A 26,635-nucleotide genomic window follows, 5' to 3' on the forward strand; every position below is an offset into this window, starting at 1 on the left:
ATTTTATTTTATTTTTTTAAATCGCCAGCCAGGAGCGGTGCCTTTCTTTACAGTAAGTCAACTCAATTTACAAGGCGCCCTCCAGGGATCGGGTAAACAGTAGGTACAAGTGGTGGCTGATACGAAGCGTGTGACATAGGAGGTACTGCACCTTTAAAGTCACTTCCAGGTCTGAAGGAAAGGGTGCCCGCCGGACCAAACGATCCTTCCCATGACAGAGCTGAACCCGAAGACAATGGCCTTTCTTTGCCACTTAGGAAAAAAAAAACTTTAGCCAAACTTAGCTACCGGGTATAAAAGCGCTATTTTGAGGAGTGCTCTGTAGTGCATGGATGGGATTTGAAGTTAGTGTAAAGCACTCCAGGGTATTACCTCCCTTGGTACTCCAACGTCATTATCCGGGGCACATAAAACGGATGCAGAGCCATCCGGTGAAAAGCTTTTCAAACGCCACAAGAATATGAGCATGAAATTACAGTCTCCCCCCCTCCCTTTTTTTTTTTAATGTGTTCTTCGGTCCTGCCTACTAACTCTTTTCCCGAAGGGAACGAACCATTCTAAGAGCGGGAGGGGTGGTGGCTTGCTTCTTCTGTTGCAAAACGGAGGTGGGGTACCCTAATGGGCGGGACTGATTGTTGCTTCGTTTAAGCTTGTGGTGGGGGGGGGGGAGAAGGAGGGGCTGGATCCTGTCCGGCTCGGAAGGAAAGACTCCGTTGAAGCAAGTGAGGGAAAACGAGTTTCTGGAGGGGGCTCGAAGAGAGAAGGATGTACAAGAAGCTCGAAGACGAAGAGGTGAGTGTGGATCGACGCTGGGACCCGGGCAGCTTTTGTCCTGCGCGCGGGAGCCAGCGGAGGGTTTGGCTGGGTGGGAAGGCAGGGAAAGGGACATCGCTTGAGAAAGGATTCCCTCGCTTGAATCCGCGGAGTCCGGAAATCGAGCAAGCAGTGCCGGAGGAAACGTTTAACACTGGTCCCTTGTTTCTCCCCATCCCCCTCTATTTACCCTCTAGTATTACTATTTTAAAGCGCCGATTCTTCGCACTTCTTTCCCCGTTTTGCTGTTATCCTCAGGAGGCAGCCGGTTTTGTCTGAATTGGGGTGAACGTTTAGCGGGGCGCTGCTTTCCATGGATTTAAAAAAAAAGATCTTTCTGTCCTTTTCTTTAGCAATCAGGGATGCTTTATTTATTTTTTTCTCCCCTTTCCCAGTTCCGCACATGTCTACTGCCGGATTGCTTAGATTAGGTTTCCAAGCTTTCGGATTAAAATGGGACAGCCAGTGTTTAAAAACCGAAGTACTGCTGACTTGGTGTAACTGTTCCCCTTCGCTGGGAATAATGTGCTAAGCAAAAGATTTGGCTGGATCCCCTGGAATTGAGGAGATTAGCGCTTGCCTTGAGACAGATTTTATGAAAATATAGAACTAAGCAATTTCCTTTCACCCTGGTAGTATTTGATTTTAAGTACTTCTTCCCCCAGGGGTTCCTTACTTGCTATGTGTTCCTCTATTAGTTGTGCTTGAAAAAAAACAAAGCTTTTTTATATACTTTATTGCCTCTCCCTCTGGGAATTTTTAATACAGCAAAGTAGTTTTCCAATAGTGGAAATTAAAATAGAGCAGGGGGCATTGCTCTGCAAGAAACCAGCAAATGAAGATGTATGGTCACTGTAGGCAAATGTGTGTATTGATTTGTTTGTTAAATTTATATGACCATCCATTTCACTCTAAGTGACTCTGTATGGTGTACAATAAAGCCAACAATCAAAACGTTCTACAAAACCACTTAAAAACAATGTATGAGAGAGGAGGTAGAAGCACATCTTTCGTATTGCCTAAGAGCTAAAAGGACAGCAGTTTCAGGCTCAGTCTATTCTAAGCCAGAATAGGTTTTGGTGTTCTTTTAGAAGGGCTGAAGCTAATGAGATTGGAAGGAAACTTTTTGACTTTCTCCCTTCTGCATGTCCATCATTTCTCCACTTTGCCAAGTGGTTCTTTGGCACAGTGGGAGAAAGATAATTTGGGTGAACAAAATGACCGATCACATCTTTGTGGTGCTTTATGAATTGGAAACTTTTTAGTTCATTGGCCTAACATAGTCTTACCATGCTGACTTCCTTATCCCATGCAGCCTTCTTTAAGTCCAGCATGTCATTTGTTGAAAGCATGCCTGCCAGGATAATTCTAGTTACATTATAAATCTTTAGAAAGTAATAAATCTGTTATTTTTTAAGGTGCTGTAGATGAAATTAAGCATGTGGGATAAAAATGGGGGTCTGCATCTAGTCTAATAGATGGATTCTAAGATCTGGGAGGCAGACCTTTAAACCTTATGACTGTCTAAAACTGCAGGGCTCTCTTCCTAATTGAATTCATAAGAACTGTTTATTGGATTTTTTTATGCTATTGCATTTTATAAATGGGAACTTGTGCAGGAGATGCTGAAATAACTTCAATTTCCTATGGAAGACGTACAGAGAAGTGTGAGGCATTTCAAACAGTTACTATTGTTATCCACAGTTGTTTTAGTAACAACTATATGTGTAAAAATAATGGTACAACGTTCTGCATTTTGCAAAGTAGTGGACAGAATAGAAGTTATATATGAAAGCTGTTATTATGTCACTGTTAGATTCCCTTAACTATTGTTCCAGTCTACCAGTGTTTTGTAGATGACTGATTTGGTAATGCTGGTCACATGTACTGAGCAGAGCTTTAAATATACACATAATAATTAACTGCCTTGCAGAACTATGTTAACTGCCATGGAAAGCAAGTTATAGAGCTTTGATGTCAGCTTGATTCTTGTTCCTACTTTGACACAACTAAATGGGAGGTTGAGAGGGCCTCTTTCTTGGAATAAGTTTTTGAAGTTTTCTAAAATCAAAACTTTAGCAGCTCTTCTTTCAAAAAATAGGTTGGTAGGGGGAGATGGACTTAAATATTCTGAATCAAGGAAAAACTTCTCTTCAGCCTGGCCTTTAGAAGATAATAATAAGTTGGCCCAAGATTGCTTGGGAAGCACATCTTGTTCTATAGCCTATGCCTAAGGCACTGCTAGCCTATTTTACATATAATTCCCCTACTGATAAAGGAAATAAAAGTTACAAATATTTCAGCAACATATTTAAAATGTTCTAAGAATTTCACACATTTCAAGGACCAGACATTTGCAACTAGAAATCAGTGTATTTTCCTGCCATCAATATCTTTTTTTATAGTACATTTGTGTCTTTTTTATCAACCTTTCAGATGGCAATGAAACTGGAAAGCTAAAACAGGACTGAAAAATGACTTATGACCGTTTTTCACACTTACAACCATTGCAGCTTCCCTTTGGTCACATGGTCAAAGTTCAGATGCTTGGCAGCTGGCATATAATTATGACAGTTGCAATGTCCTGGGGTCATATGATAATCTTTTGCAACCTTCTGACAAGAAAAGTCAATAGGGAAACTGGATTCACTTAACTGTATTAACTTAACAGCTGCAGCAATTCACTTTACTGTGGCAAAAAATGTAAAATGGGATAAAACTCTCAACATCTGTCTTTCTTAGCAACAGAAATTTTGGGCTCAGTTCTGCTCCTAAATCAAGGTATATCTGTAATTAATATGTATCCACAACTTACTTTGCTAAATCTATGTTTAAGATCTAATGGATTGTAAAGAATTACTCATGACTAGAAAACCCTGTGACTCATTGGGTTATCCTTTGAGACAAGTGCAGTCTGATATGATCAGAATGAATATTAACTTTTAAGCCAACCACATTTTTTACTCCCATGATCATCTAAGAAAAGTATATATCATAAATATAAAAATAATTGTACTGCAAACAAACTTTGAGTAAGTCAGTATTTACAGATAAACAAAATGATCACGTATGGGCAAAAAAGTAGTGGGAACATAAGTGCTCTCTACTTTCTAACGGCTTCCCTATTCACTTTGCTTATGGAAAGATAGAAAAATCATATTGGCATGACTCTGAGATGCTTCAATGGCTGTAACTTTGTAAATAAAACTAGTCTGAACATAGAAATGTCAATTCCATAAGACAAATGAAGTCTATATTTTTTTTGTGTGTTATTTAATTTAGCAACCTGGATTCAAAAGTTGTGTAATGCACCATTTGGTTTAACTTAAAGGGACAAAACAGACAAACTAGTAAACATATTTTAGTGTAGGTAGGAAGGTAGATACTATGCAAAAGAAATTCCAATGCAGTAAGTCCTACTGATCACAAAGGGACTTATTTCTGATATATTGCTATTCAAGCTGCTGTCATAGAAATGCATAGGAGCCAACCAATCACAGCTCTCTAGAATTGTCTACATAAATCAGGGATGTCAGACTCGCGGTCTATGAGCCAGATACGTCATGCACTGGCCACGCCCACCCCGGTTTAGCGAGGGGGGGAAATCGTGATACATCAGACGACGTGAGTTTGACACCCGACATAAACTGTCAGACTTTCAGGTTGGAATATTTTAACGAATATTTCATATTGAATTAAACATAACTTCCTGTGTCGTCTCAATCCCGGTAAACTAAATTCTGGATAATGGAAGCACTAACAAACCAATTAGCAATAGTTGATGAAGCTCTTAACTATAGTTAAAATTAATCACAATTTAGAGTTCAGATGAAACACTTACAATCTGCTGCTGTTATCTGGAAAGGAAGAGAAAATTAGGTTTTCTCTTCCTTTCCAGGTAATAATTATGAGAAATTGTATCGGCTTTGGTTGTTCTGTTTTCTTTCCCTTGCTTCATTGTACTATACAACAGGCAGAAAACTCTTGCAGCCAATGGTTCTCCTCATATTTGCTGTATTCCATCCTCTGAAAATGTGCATTTATTAAGTAAACAGAGATAGTAACTTTTCCTCAGTCTTAAAGCCTGAAAAGAGTATTGGCTGTCACTGGAAGATGTTTATAAAATTCTTTGCCAAATGGGAGCAAGAGGGTGGTCACTGTTCTGGAGAAAATGGTTCACCTTCCACTTTAAAGTGTTCTGTCTGTTCCTTGAATATTTAATCATTTAAGGCTTTGAAATAACTTTAGCTATTGTGAATGAAAGGAATGTTTCTGTGCATGAAAGTGAATATGGTATGAGTTTGAGAAGATTGACTGGCTATTTGCATATCCGAGCCACTTTAATGGTGGCATCTCACCTCATAGATACTGACCTAGTTCCTCTTTTGAGCTGAAACAAGAGTCCATCATTTATAAATATGTGTATAATCCCTATTGAGTGTATGCCATTTTTTTCACTTGTGGTTGATTTTATTACTTACATATTGGTAGAATTTAATTGTTTTTGTCCCATTAAGGCAATAAAATAGTATGCTTGGTTAAAACTTCTTATTCCATTGAATTTTATTTTCTTTAGAAAGTGCAAATGCAAATGATTATCTTAGTATCTTTCAGAGGAACAACTGATAGAATTTTTTTGATAAACATTTATAAAGCTGTGATAGTTAAACTTTCTTGTTTTGTACTAAATATTCTAATACGTAGGAGCAGAAATATGTTTAGACTAACTGCTCTATGAACTCATGAGTCTATTTAAGGGGGAACATGAATAGACCTTTTAGCATTTGTTGCACTCTCAATTATTTATGCCTGTTTTAGATCACTCATCTATGACATATATTTTCAATGCAGCAGACAAAAAGGGGAGTCATTTAATAATCTTTGGTGAGAGCACACTTCAACAAGGCATAATAACATGAAGAAGATGGGAGTGTATACATGTGCTGCAGGTCTTCTCTCAAGCAGGCCCCACAGAATTCATTTGGCTTTGCTCCTAATTAAATGAATATAAGGTTGTAACCACATGTTAATAATGTGTTCCTGTGATCTTCCCTGTGGTCCTTTCAGATGATTCAGTAGCATTTATTTATTTTTTTGCTTTTGTTTTCATCCAGAGTCATTTAACATGTTTGTTGTTGCAGATAGAACAAGCTTGTACGTATGTATATATGTATGCCATCCATCTCACTGATACTGCAACTTTGGGCCACTTACAATAAAATAAATTAAAAAGTGCTAAAAACAATTAAAATGAGAAAAACTGAATAGAGAAGTTAAAAGTTAAAAATTTAAGATATTGGACATTCTGGGGGTTGAGAATCTGCTTTAGCCTGTCTGCCAACCCCAATGTAACAGGTTCCTGTTTGGGGCCTCAGGCCAAACAGCACAGCCGTAGCTCTTCCAGAAGGCCAGGAATATGAGGACAAACTTCACCTCTAATGGCAGAATATTCCAGAGGGTGGGGGACCACAGCAGAAAAGGTTCTTCTGGATCCTGCCAGTCAAAATTTTTGGGCTTACAGGATCTGAAATAGCCTTTTCCACTGGAATGAGTAAGGTGGGTTAATCCCATTGGGGTGAGGCAATCTCTGGACAGTATGGACATGCCATAAAGACCTTCAGAAGCAATGAGCAACACCTTGAATTAGACCCATAAACAGCCAATACAGTTCACATAACGGTGTCACATGTGTCACTGAGGGCCTCCAAAACAGTGCACACTGTACCACTACATTCTGTACCAATTTTAGCTTTCGAAAACTCTTCAAGGATAGCCCCATGTAGAGCATGTTGTGGTAATACAGTTGGCAGATGACCAGGGCATGAGCAATTGTATGCAGGGCCTCACAATCCAGGAAAGGGCAGAGCTGCCTTACAATAAGAAGTTGCAGAAAGGCTCTCCTTGACATGACTGCCACCTACTCTTCGAGCACGAATTGCAAATCTAGGAGAAGCCCCAGATTTTGCACTGGGTCTGTTGGGGATAGCGCAACCCCATCAGAACTAAGGATGATAAATCTCAGGTCTTGAAGCCAGGGGTGAAATCTACTTACCTTCCTTACTGACTTGGAAGTCCACAGGCCACATGCGTCACATGCGCGCGCAGACCTTCTGTGCATGTGCAAAACCTACACATGTGCAGAAGGCAGGAAGTAATGACCCTGCGGCGGCGGGTGTTGCCGGTGGTTCGGCGATTGCTACCGGATCGCTGAACCACCAGCACAATCGATACTGGTTGTGAGATCCAGTAAGAACCGGGAGCATTTCACCCCTGCTTGAAGCCCCTTGAACCCTCCAGCTGAATCATGTTGCTCCGCCATCCAAGTATTCCATTATAACTAGAGACCATCAAATTTGAAGGCTTCTATAATCCCCTGTTGTTTAATTGAAGGAAAAGCTGCTTATTAATAAACGGAACCAAGAGAAAATGCAAACAAATGGTTTAGCGGATTTGATTTTTATTAAAATAGAGATGATTGCATGGACACAAATACTGTAGATAACATTTTAAGTTGTTTTTAGATTTCAGTTCTACACTAAAAACATTGAAAGTATATTTAGTCTATTATGCATCACTTCTGTTGTCCTCATCTTCCCTGCTTAAATTGTTGGCTATTTCCAGTCTCACTTTCTGTTTGTTTCATAAGAAATTAGTTTGCTTTGGGTACCCCCCCCCCTTTTTGGCTACTTTTGGATTTTAAATATACTGTATATAAACTAGAAGCTTTTAGTTTAGAAAGCAAACTGTAATATTTTAATATAACCTTAGTTTTTAAAGATATTTCAAAGTATTGTTTATTATGAGCTTACTGTTCTTGCGTTCTTTACAGGTGTCAGAATTTACCTGTTTTCATCTAATTTGGCTGTAATAATCCATCCCTTTGGGCGAGTAGCAACATGATGTCAAATAGAAGTAATCTTGCTTACCACAGTCTTAGAACAGGTATGTAATTCATTTCTTATGGTAATGCTTCTTTAGTGTTTAATGATCTAGAACTATTGATTAATTATGATGCAGTCCAAGTTAGACTAGGCTATGTGCATGCTATCTCATTAATGATCAAAATACCATATTTTTCGGAGTATAAAATGCACCTTCCCCTCCCCCCTAAAAAGAGGGTGAAAATCTGTGTGCGTCTAATACTCCGAATGTAGCCCCGGCCAGATTCTCAAACGGAGGTTTCAGAGGCTGAAAAAAGCATCAGAAACGGAACTTCAGAAAAAAAGCCTCAAATGGAGCTTAGAAAAAAAGCCCCAAACATAGCTTCAGAAAAAAAGCTCCAAACAGAGCTTCAGAAAAGAAGCTCCCAAACAGAGCTTCAGGAAAAAAGCCCCAAATGGAGCTTAGAAAAAAAGCCCCAAATGGAGCTTCAGAAAAGAAGTTCCCAAACAGAGCATTAGAGGCTTTTTTTCTAAAGCTCTGTTTCGGAGGCTTTCAGAGGCAGAAAAAAAAAAAGCAAACAAAAAAAAAAAGCAAGGCACAGAGCTCACAACCAAGGAACCTATTGCTAAAATTCACTTCTGGGTACAGCTGATTGGGGGTATTCCGGGAGGCCAATCCACCTGCTAATCAGCTTTTTTCTTATTTTCCTCCCCAAAAACTAAGGTGTATCTTATACTCTGGTGCGTCTTATACTCTGAAAAATACAGTAACTTATTTACCTGTAAAATGTTCAGAATTGCAATAGCTAAAGGAATCATTGTTTGAATATATTCTACACAGGATAAACTTTGGTTTCCTATCTAAATGTAATGTTGAATCACTAGTTTTCTGCCTGTTTAAGAAACTAATAAAACAGCAAATACATTGTTTTGGTATAACTTTAATTAGCAAGTATTACTAACATGTGAAATAGCTACTGTGCAGTGAAAGTTAATCATTTTCAACTCTAGTTGACCTACAGAGATCTTCTTTCCAAAACAAGCTGTTATGTTTGTATTAACCTGGAAGTGCCAATTAAGGCATAATAGAAATCATATTTATGACAATATAAATAAGCCATCATTTTTTAAAAATGTTGTGGCTGAGTAAAATTAGCACTATTCATATTTTGCTTCTATGTTTGCTATGTTATTTTTTTAGATAAAAAATAGAGAGCCGGTTATTAGGTTCCATTTTTCCCTTATATTTTGGTTATGATGATGTACTATGGATATTTTTTTACTTATTATGGATAGCTGTATATTTCTGTTGGACTGCTGTAAACTACTGAGAGTCTTTATTGATTCATCAGTATACAAATGGTATAAATACGGTAAATAATTTTCCCTCTTCCTTTGTCTCCATTGAAGTCAATGGACTTAAAGTATTGCATACAAATACAAAATGCTGAATTATGTTTGAAACACATGCAAATATTTCACTCTCTGGAATTTCCCAGATGATTTAGAGAGCTGCTGCTAATCAAAATAGACAATAGTGAGCAGGATTATTGCTTCCCCCTCTAAACCTCTTTTAAGATTCCATATATTTAAACAGAACCAGATTTGTAGATGCTCAAAATCTGCTTTCAACAGCTTAATTTAAATTTGAAACAATGAGCAGTTTAGAATATTGTACATGTTAGCACTTTAATCAAATTATTCTTGTATGTGCTGGGTGGAGTAATACAAAGTTCTTGCTAATGCACAATATTTTCCATGCTTTGTTCCTCAAAGTGGGGAGATTCTCCCTAGTACTGTAGGTCTTTTCCAAAGATAAAAATTATCAAAAGTAAAAACATAGAATTTGAAGGTGAACATATTTCACCCTGAAATTACAACCTGACTCTGCTAGCCTGATTAAATTATTTCTATAGTAGGAAGTTATTGATATCTGATAATTTGATTGCAGTATAAAACAGTTTTGATATTGTGAATTGACCATACAATAAACCTTAAGACTATAATCCTCAATACACTTGCATAAGAATTAATTTGTTGGACTCAGTGGGATATACTTCTAAAAAGTAATATATAAGGTTGCAAGATTAACATATTTACACCTTTATTTTTATGAATACTGTCATAGGTTTCATCCAGATTCTAAGAAGTTTTCAACTGAGTTTTATTTATTTTAATTGGTGGTGGGGATTAAAGGAAATGAACCTAGGATCTTATATATCCCCTGTTGTCTGGGATTTTGTCATCAGAAAACTATTAAATTTTATTATGTTTCTTAAATCAGCTTCTGACATCCTCACTAAAGAAATTATGCTGGATCATGTATTAGAAATAATGTTTATTAATCTGATAACTATGATGAGAATGATCAAGTTGAATAACGCCCCTTTGTAGATTGATGAGCAATAAAATTCCTTTTCATGTTATGGCATTGTTTTAAAATAAGTTTCTACTTGGTAGCCAAATGATTCCAGAGTTTTGGAACAGGGAGAGAGATTGAAAAGCAATATTCAATCTATTCAGGAATCTTCTCCTTCTAATTGCATAAATGAGATGGCACACTGAGATATCTCCCCCTTTCTCTTCAGTTACATCCCTGTATAAATTGGAGTGTAAAGTTATTTGTCATTGTTAAAATTTACAGTTTTGAACTCTTATTTTTCAGGGTTTTGTGCAATAGGAGTGTGGGTTGTTGTTGGAAAGGGGTGTGTGTGTGTGTGTGTGTGTGTATGTGTATGTGTGTGTATATATATGTATGTATGTGTATATATATATATATATATATATATATATATATATATATATATATATATATATATATATATCTATGTATGTATGTATATATATGTATATATATATATATATATATGTATATATAAAAACAAATTTAAGTGGCAAGAATTCACTTAACTTAATGCATAAATAAATTATTCCTGAAACTTAGACAGCTTTATCAGGTGGTTTCTGCCTTTTGTCTAATACAGTCTATTACCTACTTGCAAGTAAGAATCTTGACCCTTCCCCCATCCATTCATTTTCTTTCTTTCTTTGCAGGCAGCTAAGATATATAACTTATACAGGAAATTTGTTTCTGGTGTACCACTAACATCATTGATTTGGTGGCGTCTCATCTTGCACAGGTCTATCTTGATTCTTTTTGTGTAACAGGGCTGTTTAAAACAGTAATACTTTTTTAATCCTGTGATTTGAAAATAGTTTCTAAAATTATTCATCTTTATATTCACTGTAATAAATACTTCTACAGATTTGTTGTTGAGTTCAAGTTGCACGAAGTATGAATTGTAAAAGTACTGCAAGCTAGGAAAAGAATGAATAATTCACTTGTTAAAATTCTCTCCTGTTCTCTCTCTTTTTTCTTTTTACAGATTCCAACAAGATGTTGGAAGAATATGGTCATATGCAAAACCAGGTGGAATTACAAAACACCAGTTTGGGAAAAGAAGTAGTTATGAATTCTCTTGAAACTGATCTCCAGCATATAATGGACAAACTCAGCCAGAAAAAATACTCGTCAAGTCTGAAATTAAAAACAAATGAAGACTACTCTGGTTCTTATTTAACTCTCTCCCAGCCTCTGGCACCTAAATTGAGCCCTGCATCCAGTGTTAAAAGTATGCCATCTGTTTCCAAAATTCAGGGAATCAAACCTTTGGCTTGTGAGAACTCTTATCTTTCAGACAAAAATGCTTCTCTAAAGCATATGGGCCCCATTTCAGGCACATTCTCCTCATTAAGTGGGTGCAGCCTTGGAAAGAAAGACTTTGATGTTTTTACTACCAGGGAAAATGAAAAACAGTTTGGACATCTGAGTAAATTTCCCTATTCAAAGTACAGTCAGAAGAATAAATCTCATGACAGTGTCTATTTCCCAGGAGCACTGGATGGGTGGAAAAACTCTGGATCTCTTCTTACAATGTGGAATGGGAATTCAGGAAATGATATCATTATTTCACCATTCGGCAGCTCTGGAGCTGCCAGTATGCCTTCTAGTCCAAAACAAAGCAGGAAAATGAATATACATGACATTATGTCCGTTCAGGCTAAGTCAACTAAACAAAAGGATTCAGCAATGGAAGCTCAGGGGCCTAGAACCAGAAAATATCCGGGTGGTTCATTGAGCCACATGGGAGTTTATAGTCGGTCATTGCCCAGGCTTTATAAACCAACAGAAAACCAACTCACACCACTGAGTTTACCACCCAGGAACTCTTTTGGGAATGTCAAAAGAAAGAAGACTATTGAAAAAGACCTTCTACCTCAAAATATACTGGATGCTGACAATTACCTTCATTTTTCTTCTTGCACTTCAGGAGTATTGCCGTACTCAAACTTTCCACCTGAAGTGAATTCCTATGTAAATTCAACTCTCAGTGTTCCTGCAAGCCCCCGGATAGCTAGGAAAATGCTTCTGGCATCTACTTCCTCATATGCATCTGATGACTTTGATAGGGTTGGATTGTCAGGAACAAGCCCTAATAATTCATTTATTCCCTTTGATGCTGAGAGAGGGTTTCCTGCAAGAAGAAGAATTTCCAATAGCTCCATGGAGTTTGATGAAACAGATTTGGAAAACCACAGGCAGACTCCTTCCATTCGAGAGAGAAAGAGCAGCATTAGTTCTGTTTCTGGAAGAGAAGACCTAATGGACTACCACAGGAGGCAAAGAGAAGAAAGGCTGAAAGAACAGGAAATGGAGAGACTGGTAATATATTTCTTCCAGTTAATTTTTAACAACGTTTTGCTATTACTATATCAAATAATACCCTTAAAGTTACTTATTATGTGTGCAGCTGTTGTAGTAGTTCACAATTCAGGTGTTTGATTTTTCATTTGCGTCAGTGTTTGCCATCGCACAAAAACTGGTCAAATCACATCCTGTTTTAAAATCTAAGGAGGGCAATGAAGCCATCTATACAGGGTAGGAAACTGAAAGAACTTTATGGTGCTTCAACTTGTGTGTTCTGACAAAATGAGTTCTGACAAAATGAGTTCTGACAAAAAAGTACTTATGAGCCACAAATTATATCCTGCAGGTATCCAGTACATCAGAAAAAAATGTTGATGACACTGTTGTTTGCAATGGTAAGATACGTAAAACATAATGACATAATTCATTGCTTTTTTTAAAAAACAGTGGAAAACCTATTAATTTGAGCACATTGAATAGTTCCCATATATTAGAGAAAAATCTTAAGTCATCTGTGATATTTTTTCAAATCTGTGAAACATTTTACAGTAGGGAGGCATAATTTCAAGAAAACATAAGAAATGAATGTATATCTTAAAAAGGAAATTTTGATAATGGAAATTCACTATTCGTTTCATTTTATGGGTGTAATACGTGAATACTTCATCTTGACATATTCCCACTTAATTGAGTGAGACTTGCAGAGAAGGACATCTTCGCTTGGAATTCTTCCCATTGTCTTTTGTTTGTGGGGAAAAATGGCAGTCAGCTAAACAAAAGTTGAGTGCATGTGCCAAATATAGTAGCAGTTTATTTGTTCTGAAGAAAGTTGTCTTTTCAACCTCATCCAATTAAACAGATAAAGTGCACATTGCATTGAAAAATAACTAATTAGTGTCAGAAGAAAGGAAAGAGAAAATTGGAAACCACACTGTTAATCATAGGCAGAATCTAGTTTAGTCTTCTGCTGCAGTTAGGTTGTAACTGTAAATTCCAAAACTTCTAGGTCTAATTAAGCAGATACAATAAGTGTCTGTCTACAGAATGTCTGCATTTTATATTTAAAAAGTGAATTGAGATAGTCCAGATAAAGACACAGATACAGTATGGGAAAAATTCTGAATTCCTAGGTTCCAGTTCACCCCTGCTTAATGTGTACACAGTTTACAGTTTTCCTTTTTAAACATAACTTTGTCTTTTGTATGTGCTTGAGTTAGGAAAACCTCTACTATGAAACTACTCGGGACACATTAGGGATGGTCAGGGATGAAAACCTTAGATGGGTTAAAACTGATATAGAATTGTCTCATAGCTAGACCCTAATTTTAGGCTCCCAGTTCTGGGCTGCCAAATATCAGTCTGTATTGTTTTTGATGGAAAGGGGGAGAATATTCTGTATCTACTGTTTCCATCTAGTGATTGTCTGAATTTTTGTATCCAAGATCTTTACCCTGCCTAACTATTGTAAAAAATTTACTGTATTTCCCTGAAAATAAGCCCTCTCTGAAAATACTTAACCGCATGCACAGCTGGTCCCCACCATTTCCTCTGGTTAGGGAGACAGAGTTGGAAATCAGATAAGATGGCAAGAGGAGCCCCGTCTTGCTCCACACGCCCCAAAATAATAAGACTTCTCTGAAAATAAGGCCAAGTGCTTATTTCTGGGTTCAAAAATATATAAGACAGGATCTTATTTTTGGGGAAACACCGTCATTAAAAAGTACTGAAAATGGTTTTGGTTTTTCAGTTCTCATTTAAGTCAGTAGAGGCTGATATATTCTATGCAGCCTGGGAAACATTATAAACCTAATATATTTTGTTTCCTAAGAATCAATGGTATACCTTCTTTAGTCAATAACATACTACCCAGAACTGATAATGTTACTTTATTTCCCCTCAAAGGAGGAGTGTAGAAGAGGCAGATTGACTTATTTCACACTGTATAATAGCAAATTTTTTTAAAAAATTAATAACAAATTACGAATCTCCTGCTCTTTCATTACATTTTTATCATATGCTTGATGGGGCTGCTTTAAACTGATGGATAGTCTTTTTAGGATAAAGACCATATGTTTTGGTCATACAGCATACTGGATATTGAGTGGGTACAGTGTAGAACAGAGTCTTTAAATTAAAATTAAATTTACACATTGAATTCCCTCTAAAAATGTGTCTTTTGAACATCTTACAAAATTGCATAAGATTTTGAAATTTTTGCATGATTTCTTAAGGAAGATTGATGAAATATATAGCAACTGTATGAGATTATATTTTTCTCCTGTGCACTGCTTAGAGAGTCCAAAGCAATGGGTGTTAACTTCATCTGACTAGACAAAAACTAAGTTGAAAGTCATTTAACCATTCCTCCTCCTTCCTGCTGAGCTCCAGTTTGTTAACTAAGTTGGCCTAGAAAGACTTCTCAGTTAACTCAATTGCTTGAGCTCGTTAATCAGTGTATTTCAATTTGAATTCTAAACAAAACAGACTCAAACTCAAATTGAAAAGCTTCTCAAGCCGCGAAGCAGTTTATTTCTTCTCGGCAGAGCTGCTCCAAGCGGCAGCGGCTTTTCTTCAGCTCCAGCTGGCCGGTGTGCCATGTGGAGCCTTCGATCCGCGCCGCAAAACCGGGAGATTGTCGGACTGTAAGTTAGAGTGGCGGTGGAGCATAGAAGAAACTGTGGTGTTGGCTTTGCCCTGGTGGGGAGTTGGACAGTTGCTTTGTGCTGTTGGAGGCGTGATTCCTTCACCAAGGCTACTGCATTGGTGTTCAGGAATCCATTGTGCCAGCTTTGCGCCATTTTGGATTGCTCCCTCCCACAGTTTGTAGGCATTGCCAAACCATGGTGTTGGCTTGGCGTAGTTTTAATTCTCAAAGCTTCTCTTATTCCAGAGCTCAAATAATAACTTTTGGACAATATAAGGAGTTTCTGTCCATTAAGCCTCAAAACAGTCTCCATTATTGAATTATTGAATCCTTAATCACAAAATGGCGGATTGCAGCCGTTCTCCTTCCCATGTCTCCACGTCTTCTCAATTTACCAAGGCCCCCGCCCCTAAAAGAGGAAGACCTCGGAAAAGGGGCCTGACTACCAGGTCTAAGTCCTCTATTTCTGATGCTATAAGAAGGCAACGTGCCTTAGAGAAGCACTTTGCAAAGGCATTAAAAACTGCTATGACCTGCAATGATCCCACCAGTGTAGCATCCAACAAATAAGTGATTTCTCCCTCTCAAACTGTGGCTCAGATCCATCAGCCTAATCCACCAGACTGATCTCCCAATGTCTCTATGGAGGAACAGGAGGTTCAGGACAGGCCATCGATCCTTCCATGGAAGGGATCTGCCAGGTCCCGGGTTATCCCCAATGCCACAAACGTTCCCACTCATCTGCCAACTTTACTCCTACCATGGTGGGGATCCGCCAGGAGGAGGAGCATCTACCGTCTATCTCACAGGAAATGTGTAACTTAATTGCACCATTTCCAAAGACATAGATGCAGCCCTCACTCAAAGAGGAATTATGCCACCATTGCCTGAGGCAGAACCCGGTCAACGGGTCTCACATCACAGGGAACACCTAGACAGTAATTATAGACAGGAGTTTCAATCTCCCTCTCCTTCACACCATAGCGATTTAACCTGGGTGGAAGAGGAAGACATGGTAGAGTATAATCTTTCTGAAGATGAAGGGGTCATCCCTGATCAATTTACTACTACTGGACTTTTCTGACATGACTTATTTAAAACCTTATTACATAAGGCAAAAATACAGCCAACATGGGGGCTCTCGTGGGGCAATCTGGGGGATCTTTGGACCCTCACGATCCCATTAAAAGTGTATTTACTGAACCAGTCACAGAGCAGGAGGCTATTCCATCGCCCAAACTCTTCATTGACATCATACAGAAGCAGTGGACCCAACCTGGGTCTGTGTCCACCTCTAGTGGCATTGACAGAAAGATGTATACTGCAGAACAACAGCTTGAGGATCACCTAACTCTTCCATCTGTTGATGTTCCTATGGCCAGCTTAGCCACTTCCAATTTGCTTCCCTCTGATTCAGCCGAAGGTCTAAAACCAGAGGACAGGAGGGTGGAGCTCTCAGCTTGCAAGATCCATCAAGCTGCCGCATGGGCCATTAGATCAGCCACAGTAGCATCCTTTTTCACAAGGACATCCTTGATTTGGCTCTGTCAAATGCAAGCCCACATTTCTCCGGAGGACACTCGCTTGCATCAAGACATAAATAAGTTGATCGCAGCTGCTGAGTTTTCCACTGATGCTATCCTCAGTTCAGTCAAATTTGCCTCATGTGCCCTAGCATCCAACATTACCTCTCGCAGACTATTATGGTTACAGGATTCGCAAGCTGACATGAGAACTAAGTGGTGGTTGGCCTCCACTCCAGTTAAAGGCAGTTTCCTCTTTGGGGAGGCCCTAGACCCAGTATTAGTGGAAGGAAAGGACAAAAGTAAGATCCTTCCTCATGTCTACAGGAGAGTGGACCACAGGCCAGCGTTCCCATGTCGCAGGCAGTCCTTTCGTTCGCAGGATACAGGATTTTCAGGCTCAACCTATCAATGGGCCTTCCATTAATAGGCCATAGGACAGGCAGGCATTTCGTGACCGTAGCAGACAAAATCGATCCAGACGTCCCTTTCAAGGAATGGATTCCGTCCGTTTCGACGCTCAGAGTGACTGTGCAGATTTCAGCCCCGTTGGAGGTCGTCTTTCCAAGTTTGTCAACCAATGGAAAAGCACAACCACCGATGCCTGGGCCTTGCAGACAGTCTTACTGGGGCTTACCCTAGAATTCAACTCCGAACCCCCACATCAGTTCGTTCAATGTTCCGCGTCAAAAGACTACACCAAGAGAGCTCAGTTGGAAACCGAAATTCAACATCTGTTAGCCACCCAGGCTATAGAACCAGTCCCTCCTCTTCATCAGGGTTCCGGCTTCTATTTGATTCTCTTCTTGGTGCCAAAGAAGTCGGCAGGCAATAGAGCCAACCTCAATCTGAAAAAGCTGAATGTACACATAAAATACAGGCACTTCAAAATGCAATCTCTGCACACCATCCTGGGTTGCATTAGACAGGGAGATCTCTTGTCACCAATAGATCTTCGAGAGGCTTACCTCCATGTCCCCATCAAGCCATCTCACAGGAGGTTCCTAAGGTTCTGCTACTCAGGGGCCCACTTTCAATAGAGGGCTCTGCCCTTTGGGCTTTCCTCTGCCTCCAGGACATTTACAAAATTGATGGATGTGATAGCAACCTACTTACAGGTCAAACCCATCAGAATACAGGTTTATCTGGATGACATATTGGGCCTGTCGTCCTCTCCTCACCAAGGACAACGAGATCTCCAGCACAACGAGATCTCCATACAAACACTCCAGGACCATGGTTTTTCCATGAACGTGGAGAAGAGCCAATTACTTCCGTCCAACAACATAGTGCACCTAGGTGCAGGGATCGACACTCAGACCTGCCAGGTTTTCCTTGCTCGAGACCTCCTGGTCAACATTTGGACTACAGTGAAGCTGTTCAAAAGCCTCAAATAGGTCCCTCTGCTCCTACTCTCACAGTTGCTAGGCAAAATGATATCCTGCCTAGTGATAGTATCTTGGGCAAGACTACATTCCCAGCCTCTTCAGTGGCTTCTGTTACCAAGCCAAAGGACTGGCCGCAGCAATGCCCACACAACGATCAAAGTTCCTCTGAAGGTTCTCAAATCACTGGAGTGGTGGACCTCATCAGCAATGATGAAGGGATGCTACTTGTGCCCACTCACCAAATTCTCACCATGGATGCAAGCTTTTTCGGGTGGGGAGCACACCTGCTAGATCAAGTGACTCAGGTGTTGGTCACCAAAGGACCTACTAAACAACATCAGTTGGCTGGAGTTGAGAGCAGCCCACCTAGCTCTCTGACACTTCCAAAGAGACTTGGAAGGTCACCACGTGTTGATATTGACAGACAATGTCACCAGCAAAGCACACATAAACCATCAGGGGGGCACTCGCTCCAAAGTTCTGATGAGCAAAGCAAGAGAGATAGGTCTGTGGGCTGAGAGACACCTGCTCTCCATACAGGCAGAACACATCTCCGGGACATCCAACACTCGAGCAGACTGGCTAAGCAGAGAGATGATAGATCAATTGGAATGGCAACTCTATCCAGACCTGTTTCTCCTTCTGACATCCAGATTCAGACAGGTCCAAATAAACTTCTTCGCCAGTCCAAGAAATGCACAACTTCCCTGGTTTTACACCAGATTCCAGACAGCAGGATCCAAGGAAACCAGTGGCCTTCGCAGCCATTGGCCTCCCGGCCTCTTATATGCATTCCCTCCGACCCCTTTGATACCGAGGTTCATCTGAAAAATCCTGGAAGAAAGGGCAGAGGTTCTCCTCGTAGTCCCTTACTGACCACGGTGGACCTGGTTTGCGGATCTTGTAAGTCTCTCCTTCGACCGTCCCTGGAAAATTCTTGCAGACAGGATCTCCCTATGCCAGGGGGCCATTCTACATCCAGAACCCCAATGGTTCCAGTTGGCCGTCTGCATTTGAAAGGGAGATCCTGAAACGAGATCACTTTTCTACCAAAGTCATTGATACCGTCTTGGCTTCTCGACACCCATCGACAACCCACATATACAATGCCACGTGGTCCTCTTTCTGTTTCTGGTGTTCCAGAAAAGGACTAATTCAGACTTCAGCATCCAACCTTAAACTTTTGACATTCAAAGTCGCTATAACGTCAATGTGACAAATTTCAGAGATAGCGGCTCTTTCCATTAGGAAGGACCTATGCATTTTCATTCTGACCGAGTTGTTCTTGACCCAACTTTCCTACCAAAAAATCAACATCTGGTTCCACAGAGCACAGGAAATCATACTATCTGATTTTTGTCCTAACCCCAAACATCCCAGAGAGAGATGTTGGCATTCCCACAGGGCCCTGCGGAAATACATTGACAGGATGGCGCCATTCAGGAAGACGGAATCATTATTCATCTCATTCCAGCCCAGATCCCTGGGCACAAGAGTAACACCATCCACTGTTGGCCCAAGGCTTGCATTTCCATGGCCTACGACCACCAGGCTTGTCTGCAGCCTAGCCGCATCATGGCCCATTCGACACGAAGCGCAGCCACCATGGCGGCTTGGGCCACCCAGGAATCCATTCTTGAAATCTGCAGGGCGGCCACATGGGCATCTCTCTCTCCATTCGTCTGCAACTACAAACTGGACAAATTTGCTTCAGCAGAGGCAGCCTTTGGCCGAAGGGGTCAAAGGTCCTTCCAGTTGGAGGGACCATGGACTCATCTGTTTCCTGCCCTAGGGATATTTAGCTTGGTTATATCCCATTGCTTTGGACTCTCTTAAGCAGCGCACAGAAGAATGAACCTACCTGAACATTCATTCTCTGGGCGCTGCGTGCGAGTCCAGCCCCTCCCTATTTACGAGATTTCTTTTTCTAGGAGGTCCAGGACGGATTGTGTTCCTTTACAGGTTCCATCTTATCCAGATCCAGATATTCATTAGCAAACGAGCTCAGCAGAAAGGAGGAGGAGTAGTTAAACAAATTTCAACTCAGTCTTTGGCCAATCAGATGAAGTTAACACCCATTGCTTTGGACTCTCATGCAGCGCCCAGAGAACGAACGTTCAGGTAGGTACAACGTTCATATTATCATAAAATATTTTTATTTTAATTTACTGTTCAGGTTCCAGGATGATAATGATGGGCATTAATGAAAATGGAAAAATGCATGCCTTTTGAATTGCATACAACCATTTGCTGCTGTGCAACAATTAATGTGATACTCACTAACCTATCTTACAAGGTTGTTGTTATGGGAAAATAAGAGGTGAAGGTGTATTGGATATATTCATTGGCTTGAGTTATTTATAAAATAATAAAGGTGGGATACAAATAAATAAATGCTCGAAAATAGCAGGTGGAATATGTTTCAGAAGCAAAACATAACTTCTGAGAAAGATGTCCTAAAATCCTAAAAGTAATTGAAATATTCCTATATTGTTAAAGGTGTAAAAATTAAGGAGAAAAATATGTAATGAATTATTTTGATGACTTCTTCAATTATACCTTTATAAAGGCTGAAAGAAACCATTTTCTGTTTAGAGACTTGGTAAAGGATTTTTTTTCCAATTTATTTGACAGCTGTTTCCTTTGTACAAATAGTTTTGTTTTTCTGAACAGGATGTAAGTCCTTTGCTTTGTAACATGTTAAAACGTTAAAGCGAGTGCATGTTTATATACTGTATAAAGGAATTTCCTCTCACTTGATTGGTTTTCTCTTTTAGCATCCTGTGAGGATTATTGTTGTGAAAGATCCCAGACTCGAATATGCATTCAAATATTTTGGAGGCATTCACAAGTAGAATGATGCATCCATTTGATAAACGTTTTGAAGGTCAACTCACTTGTAGTACTAGTTCAGTTATCCTTTCCAGAAGCTTCTTGAGGTTGTGATTTAGTTAAAACTGTTGGTTGCACTGCTACAACCACTTTTTGATTCAGCTGTGCTTGGAGAGGGGTAATTAGAACAAAGGAAAACCCAAATTCCATTGAATTGAAGTCAATTTGACATTTTATTCCTTTGAAAAAGAATATACATTCAGTATTCTGAATTCTGATTTTAAAATTCTAAATTTAAAATTAACAGTGGCGAACATCCAGATAGGCAAGTAGTTGAATGGGAAAAAATATTTTTAGAGGGGGGAAAAAATGAACATCTTCAAAAAACAGATATGAAAGATAGTAAGATTTATCTGGGCATATACCTCATTAAACTCACTGTGATCTGACTTTATAAGAGGCATCTGGAGCAAATAAAAGATGGATGGATGGATCAGACAGACACAGACAGATGCACAAACACCCACACCCATTCACTGACTGGGGCTATTATATTTGTGCTGTAAATATCCAGACCACTGTAAAGAATAAGTCTTTTAAGAGTTTTCTGCATCTGACATTTAATGTTTTCCCAGACTTATACCATTTAAATCTGGTAATCTTAGAACTGATTCAACTTTCAACAACCTGGAGGCAGGCAGTAGTATATACATATTTGAAATATGTGAAAATTCTGAATCAATTTTTGTCAGGCTGAGAAAGAAAGAAAGAAAGAAAAAGAAAGAATATTAATGTGAAAGCAAACACTTGAGTGCTGAGTTATTTTTCTTGTTCTGTTTTCTCTGAGCTAAACTACAGAGGCCATTTCTAGTAAGGCTAGTAAATAACTAGTTATATGTCAAAAGTGAGTCAGTACCTATACTTAAAAACTTTGAACAAACAATATATTTTTCAGTAAAACAATAACATTTTTTTCAATTTGTTGCCAAATAACTACTTGTTAGTAAATGCATTTCAATTCTGGTTTTCATATCTGGTGCTGGAGGGTTGAAATTAAACAAGTGCTTCTGCAGAAAAGCAGTAACTTTTGGTTACTGGAAAAAGAAGACAATAACAAGGAGAGTTTGATAATTTTGCCTCTAGTGCCTAAACTGAGAATTTCATATTCAGTTTTTAAAAGAAATTCACACTTTTACCTCTAGATGGTAGTCTTAAATTAGAAATAATTGATTTTCATTCATATAGTCAGATAGGTATTTGGTTTCAGTTGTTTCATATCAAAGCAATGAATAAACTGCAGATGGATCAATATACGTACATTCTAGTCCAGCGATCCTTTAATTCTCTTTGGGCATGTGTATATATGAGTGTGGAACGTATGTATCTATACATATTGATTCCATATTCCTTAAAATGCTTTTTTAAAAATGGAAAAACCTGTTTCTCTTTTGATTAGTATAGTTATATATTTATTATATAACTTTATAGAAATATGCTGTTCTGTATATTTCTCAGTAAGAATGGTGACAATTAAACAATTTTTAACAAAATGTTATTGCACAGTAGCTTTAACTGTATATGTACTGTGTTTCCCTGAAAATAAGACCTCTCCGATAATAAACCTTCCCCGAAAATAAACGGTCCCCCCAAAATAAGCCCTCCCCCGAAAATAAGTCTTCCCTGAAAATATTTAAATGCATGCGCAGCCGGTCCCCGCCATTTCCTCTGGTTAGGATTAGAGAGACAGAGTGGAAATCAGGTAAGACAGCAAGAGGAGCCCCGTCTTGCTCCATGTGCCCCAAAATAATAAGACCTTCCCAAAAATAAGGCCAAGTGCTTATTTCGGGGTTCAAAAAATATATAAGACAGGGTCTTATTTTTGGGAAAATACGGTATAATTATGTATAATTATTACCTAGGGTTTTTTTAACTGCCTAGGAACTAGTGATATTTGTTAATATGTAATCAGAGATCGCAATCAGTTATCTGGATATGTAGGACAGTTGTTATTTTTAAATAGCTACCATGTGATAGCAGCCGTGTAATTTTATTGTAAATTACATTATTGTAATAATCAAGACTGTTCCTGGATTACCGTGTCCACTTCTGGACAACACACTTTAGAAATAATGATTTTACCAGATTGGATCATGTCAGAGGATAGCAGCCAGGATGGTAAGTGGCATGGGATAATAATAAAATAACGATAGCAGATTTGGAATTTACTTTGGCTGGCAAATAAGATTCTGAGGAGACGAAAGCTATCTTCAGTATAAGAAATTGAAGAATTATTAAGATCTGTTCCATGAGACAAAAATAGTTTACTAATGATTAGAATAATACATAAAATAAGTGTTGGTTGAACATTGGGAAAAATTGTATCAGTAAAAGCTATTTAACAATGAACAGTTATCTTGAGGTTGTTTAAATAGACAGGATGGCCATTTAGCAGAAAGTTGAAGGAGTGGATTTCATTGAAAGATGATTGAATTAGATGATCTAAGGTCCCAAGATAATTTTTCATTGTTAAATAGCTTTTACTGATGAGGTTTCCCAATGGTCCCTTCCAATATTTTATGATTTTATTAATAAAAAAGAAAAAAGGACTTAAAAATTTGTTGGAGTACATCTCTCGTATTTGACTATTATTTGAAAGTTATTTTCCTATCACTTTCATTGAAAACAAACAACTAATTTGATGACCAACCACTCAGATCAGCTATCTGTATTACAATACCCTACATAAAGATAAATTATTGGCTATGTATTTATATATACATATTTGAATTGGCTTTAAAACACAGTTCACTGTTAATTTGTAGAATGAAAGTGCAGTGAAATAAGGAATAGCTGGAGTCCTGTGATGAAAATAGATACCACAAAATAGCAGCCAAAAGAATTTCCTGCACATAAGTTCTCTAATATCATGTTGTGCACTTTGAAATAGAAATGATGTAATGTAACATGTTACCCAATTACTACTGTAGTAGTGATTAAAGCCAACGGAAGTATATTTCTTGCTTAAAGGTAGAAGCATTTTTGTAAAAATGGGGTAAGCAGCAGGAATTTGTCCTTTCTTACTATTTTAAGCTGTGTGTGTCTGTGTGTGTGTATGTTTGTGTATGTACCTACACGTGCAAGAGACAGAGAAATTTCCCTTTACCAATTAGTGTTTTTAACTGCTAGTAATGGTAGATTTTTTTTTCTTCACTAAGAGTAGAAATCTGTATAGTGCCAAGATAGTATTCTGTCCAAAACTAAGAGTTTCGTACATATCATTGTCAAAGTACACCTCGGCTGCCTTCATTTGGAACTGGGCAGGGGAAAATATTTATGTGTGGGCTACTATGTGATACATCCTGCATTCTGAAGGGTGAGTGAGGAAAAAGACCAAAACGAACATATCCTGTCAGTATATGTGGGGGTGGGCTCAGAGGAGAAGCATTGTTTATTTCAGTTCTTAATTACTTCAGTGAAGGGAGCATTAAAGTCAACAAATAATGGCTGAATGTTGGTGTCCCTGGCCATCAGTCAGACAGAGCTTTCAGAAATTGGTTGGGTATTCCAAGGACTCGGGTTTAAGAGGAAGAGAACAAGCACTGTTTAAGCAAAAGAAGAGAGAGCTGAAGGCTTACGGTGAAAATTCTTGGAGGGAAGAAAGGAGTTTTAAGGTTCAAGGATTTCATTGTCAATTTATCTTTCTAATTTAATGTTTTGTTTGAAAAGAGGGAGGAAGGGGATTTAAATTAAGGGATAATTTAATAGTATAAACTTAATTTTTAATACCACATTTGAGCTTTTGTACATAGGTTAAGCAGATTTAAAAATCAACTGTGAGCTGAATAGTTAAGAGACTATTTTTTTGTTTTAATAAAGAAGTTTCTGCATTAATTTCATGGATATGCAAACATTTAATTATTGAACTTGACACCCTCCTCCAATTCCTACTAAAACAAAAGGTTAAGCAGGCTTCAGTACTTATTATGTCCATTAATTTAGGATTATACCCTTTGAACTTAACAGGCTAAGTAATTAAGCAAAGGCTTTGATTACATCTAATTTCTACGAGTATATCTTCACTTTTTCTTACCTTTGCATTTAAGGAAAAGCAGAATTTGAATTCATTGTTTTAGGTTATCTTGGGAAATGAGCACTACTTTGAAATACTATGAAGAATATGCATCTTGAGATGAAGCTTCTCAGTATATGTGTTCATTTTTACTGCTTTTTAATGCAGAGTAGTCTTTTATGGTACCTTAGTTCACAGATTGAAAAATACATTCTCTTAAAATTGTGACATATTTCACTTAAAGATAGAAAGCTCTTAAGTTAGCAATAGATTTTGTAATCTATTTTGTAATAGATTTTGTGTTATGTTGTAAAATGACTAGACTTTCTCAATAGGTATGATTCAGCAGTACAGTTAGATGTTACCAAAGTGAAATTACCATATTCATAAAATTTGCTGTTTGTTTCTTTATGCTGATACAATTTTTTACTATCATCTTAATTGCTTTCAGACAAATTATGGAAACACAAGAAGGAATTCTAAGGGGGTAGAGTATAAGGATATTGTTTTTTTTAAATCATACTTTTTCTTTAAAAAAATATGTCTTGCATGCAGAAGACTTATGAAAGACATAATCTTCTTCATTGTAGGTAGCCACCAGTAGAAATAAAGAACAAAATTTGTTGCAGCCTGAAATACAAAAGTGTAACTGTCGAAGCTTGCATTAGATAATACTCATTAAAGTATTATCTAATGAGAAATTCCCATATTAAAACAATGAAGCTGAAGCTATAGATATTTATTTATTTTAAACAAATTTATAGGCCACCCATTTCACACACATTGACTCTGGGTGATTTACAACATTAAAATATAAAAGTGTAAAACCACTTACCTTCTACTTACCTTCCTTACCATTCGGAAGTGCATCCACCCCACGTGCATGTCACATGCGCAGAAGGTAAAAAACACATCACATCCTGGTTAAAACCAGGAAGTAATGACACCCGGGCAGGTGATTGCTAGCAGATTGCCGAACTACCGGCCATGATCGCTACTGGATCGTGTGATCCGGTCCGATCCGGGAGCATTTCACCCCTGTGTAAAACCCCATAACACCCCTTCCATACTCACCCCAGCCACTTGATTGACTCCATATCATGAAGGGTCCCCAGATCTGACAAAACCACATATTCAAGGTCTTCCAGAAAAGTAACAAGGTTTTATTTTGTTAAGTAATTCAGTCATTGGGAGAATGATATTCCAAAAGGAGTCAGGCACGATAGAGAAGGACTTTTCCTTAGTCCTACAAGTTGTGCCTCTATAATGGATGGGCCTACGACATACCATTTCCTTCCTGCTCTGGAAGGGCAGGGGAGATTCAAAAGATCTCACTGGAAAAAGAGGATATGGGGAAAGCAAGGGAAGACAAAATCACACAGAGAAGTTCAAAGCAAAATCAATACAGTCAGCATAGTAAAACGAGTTATTTCCATGAATCCTCTTGACTTTTAGTTAATGCTCAGGGTTTACTGTGCACTTGGAGGAGATGGTCTGTTATTTCCTTGGATGCCATAAGATAAGACTTTGTTCTTTCTTTTGTATTTCTTTTTTATGTTAAGAATTCTTTTTTATGTTAAGAAATGTCTTCAGTTTTACAGAATGGAAGAAAATGAAAGCCTCATTTTACTGTCATTTTGCACAATTGAATATTTATCTGTCTGTTTATCAATTATTTGCTTCCTATCTCATGGTTGAAGGTGACTGAGTGCCTTGAACTGCGAACTATATTCAGTCTCTGATTTTATGAGTTTAGTAATAAATTCTAAAATAAATG

General features: G+C 38.3%; 1 protein-coding gene across 1 annotated transcript in view; it reads left to right on the top strand.

Annotated features, from left to right (window-relative positions):
• The first annotated feature begins 644 nt into the window (after positions 1 to 644).
• Positions 645 to 26,635, top strand: part of PHLDB2 (pleckstrin homology like domain family B member 2) — a 65,039-nt gene continuing 39,048 nt past the window's right edge. Inside the window, exons 1-3 of the mRNA XM_058185140.1 lie at positions 645 to 792; positions 7,643 to 7,755; positions 11,081 to 12,417. Of these exons, the coding sequence (XP_058041123.1) occupies positions 7,710 to 7,755; positions 11,081 to 12,417 (1,383 nt within the window). The 5' untranslated portion in view covers positions 645 to 792; positions 7,643 to 7,709. The remainder of the gene's footprint in view (positions 793 to 7,642; positions 7,756 to 11,080; positions 12,418 to 26,635) is intronic.

Source organism: Ahaetulla prasina, chromosome 5, assembly GCF_028640845.1.
Source record: "Ahaetulla prasina isolate Xishuangbanna chromosome 5, ASM2864084v1, whole genome shotgun sequence".
NCBI lineage: Eukaryota > Metazoa > Chordata > Lepidosauria > Squamata > Colubridae > Ahaetulla > Ahaetulla prasina.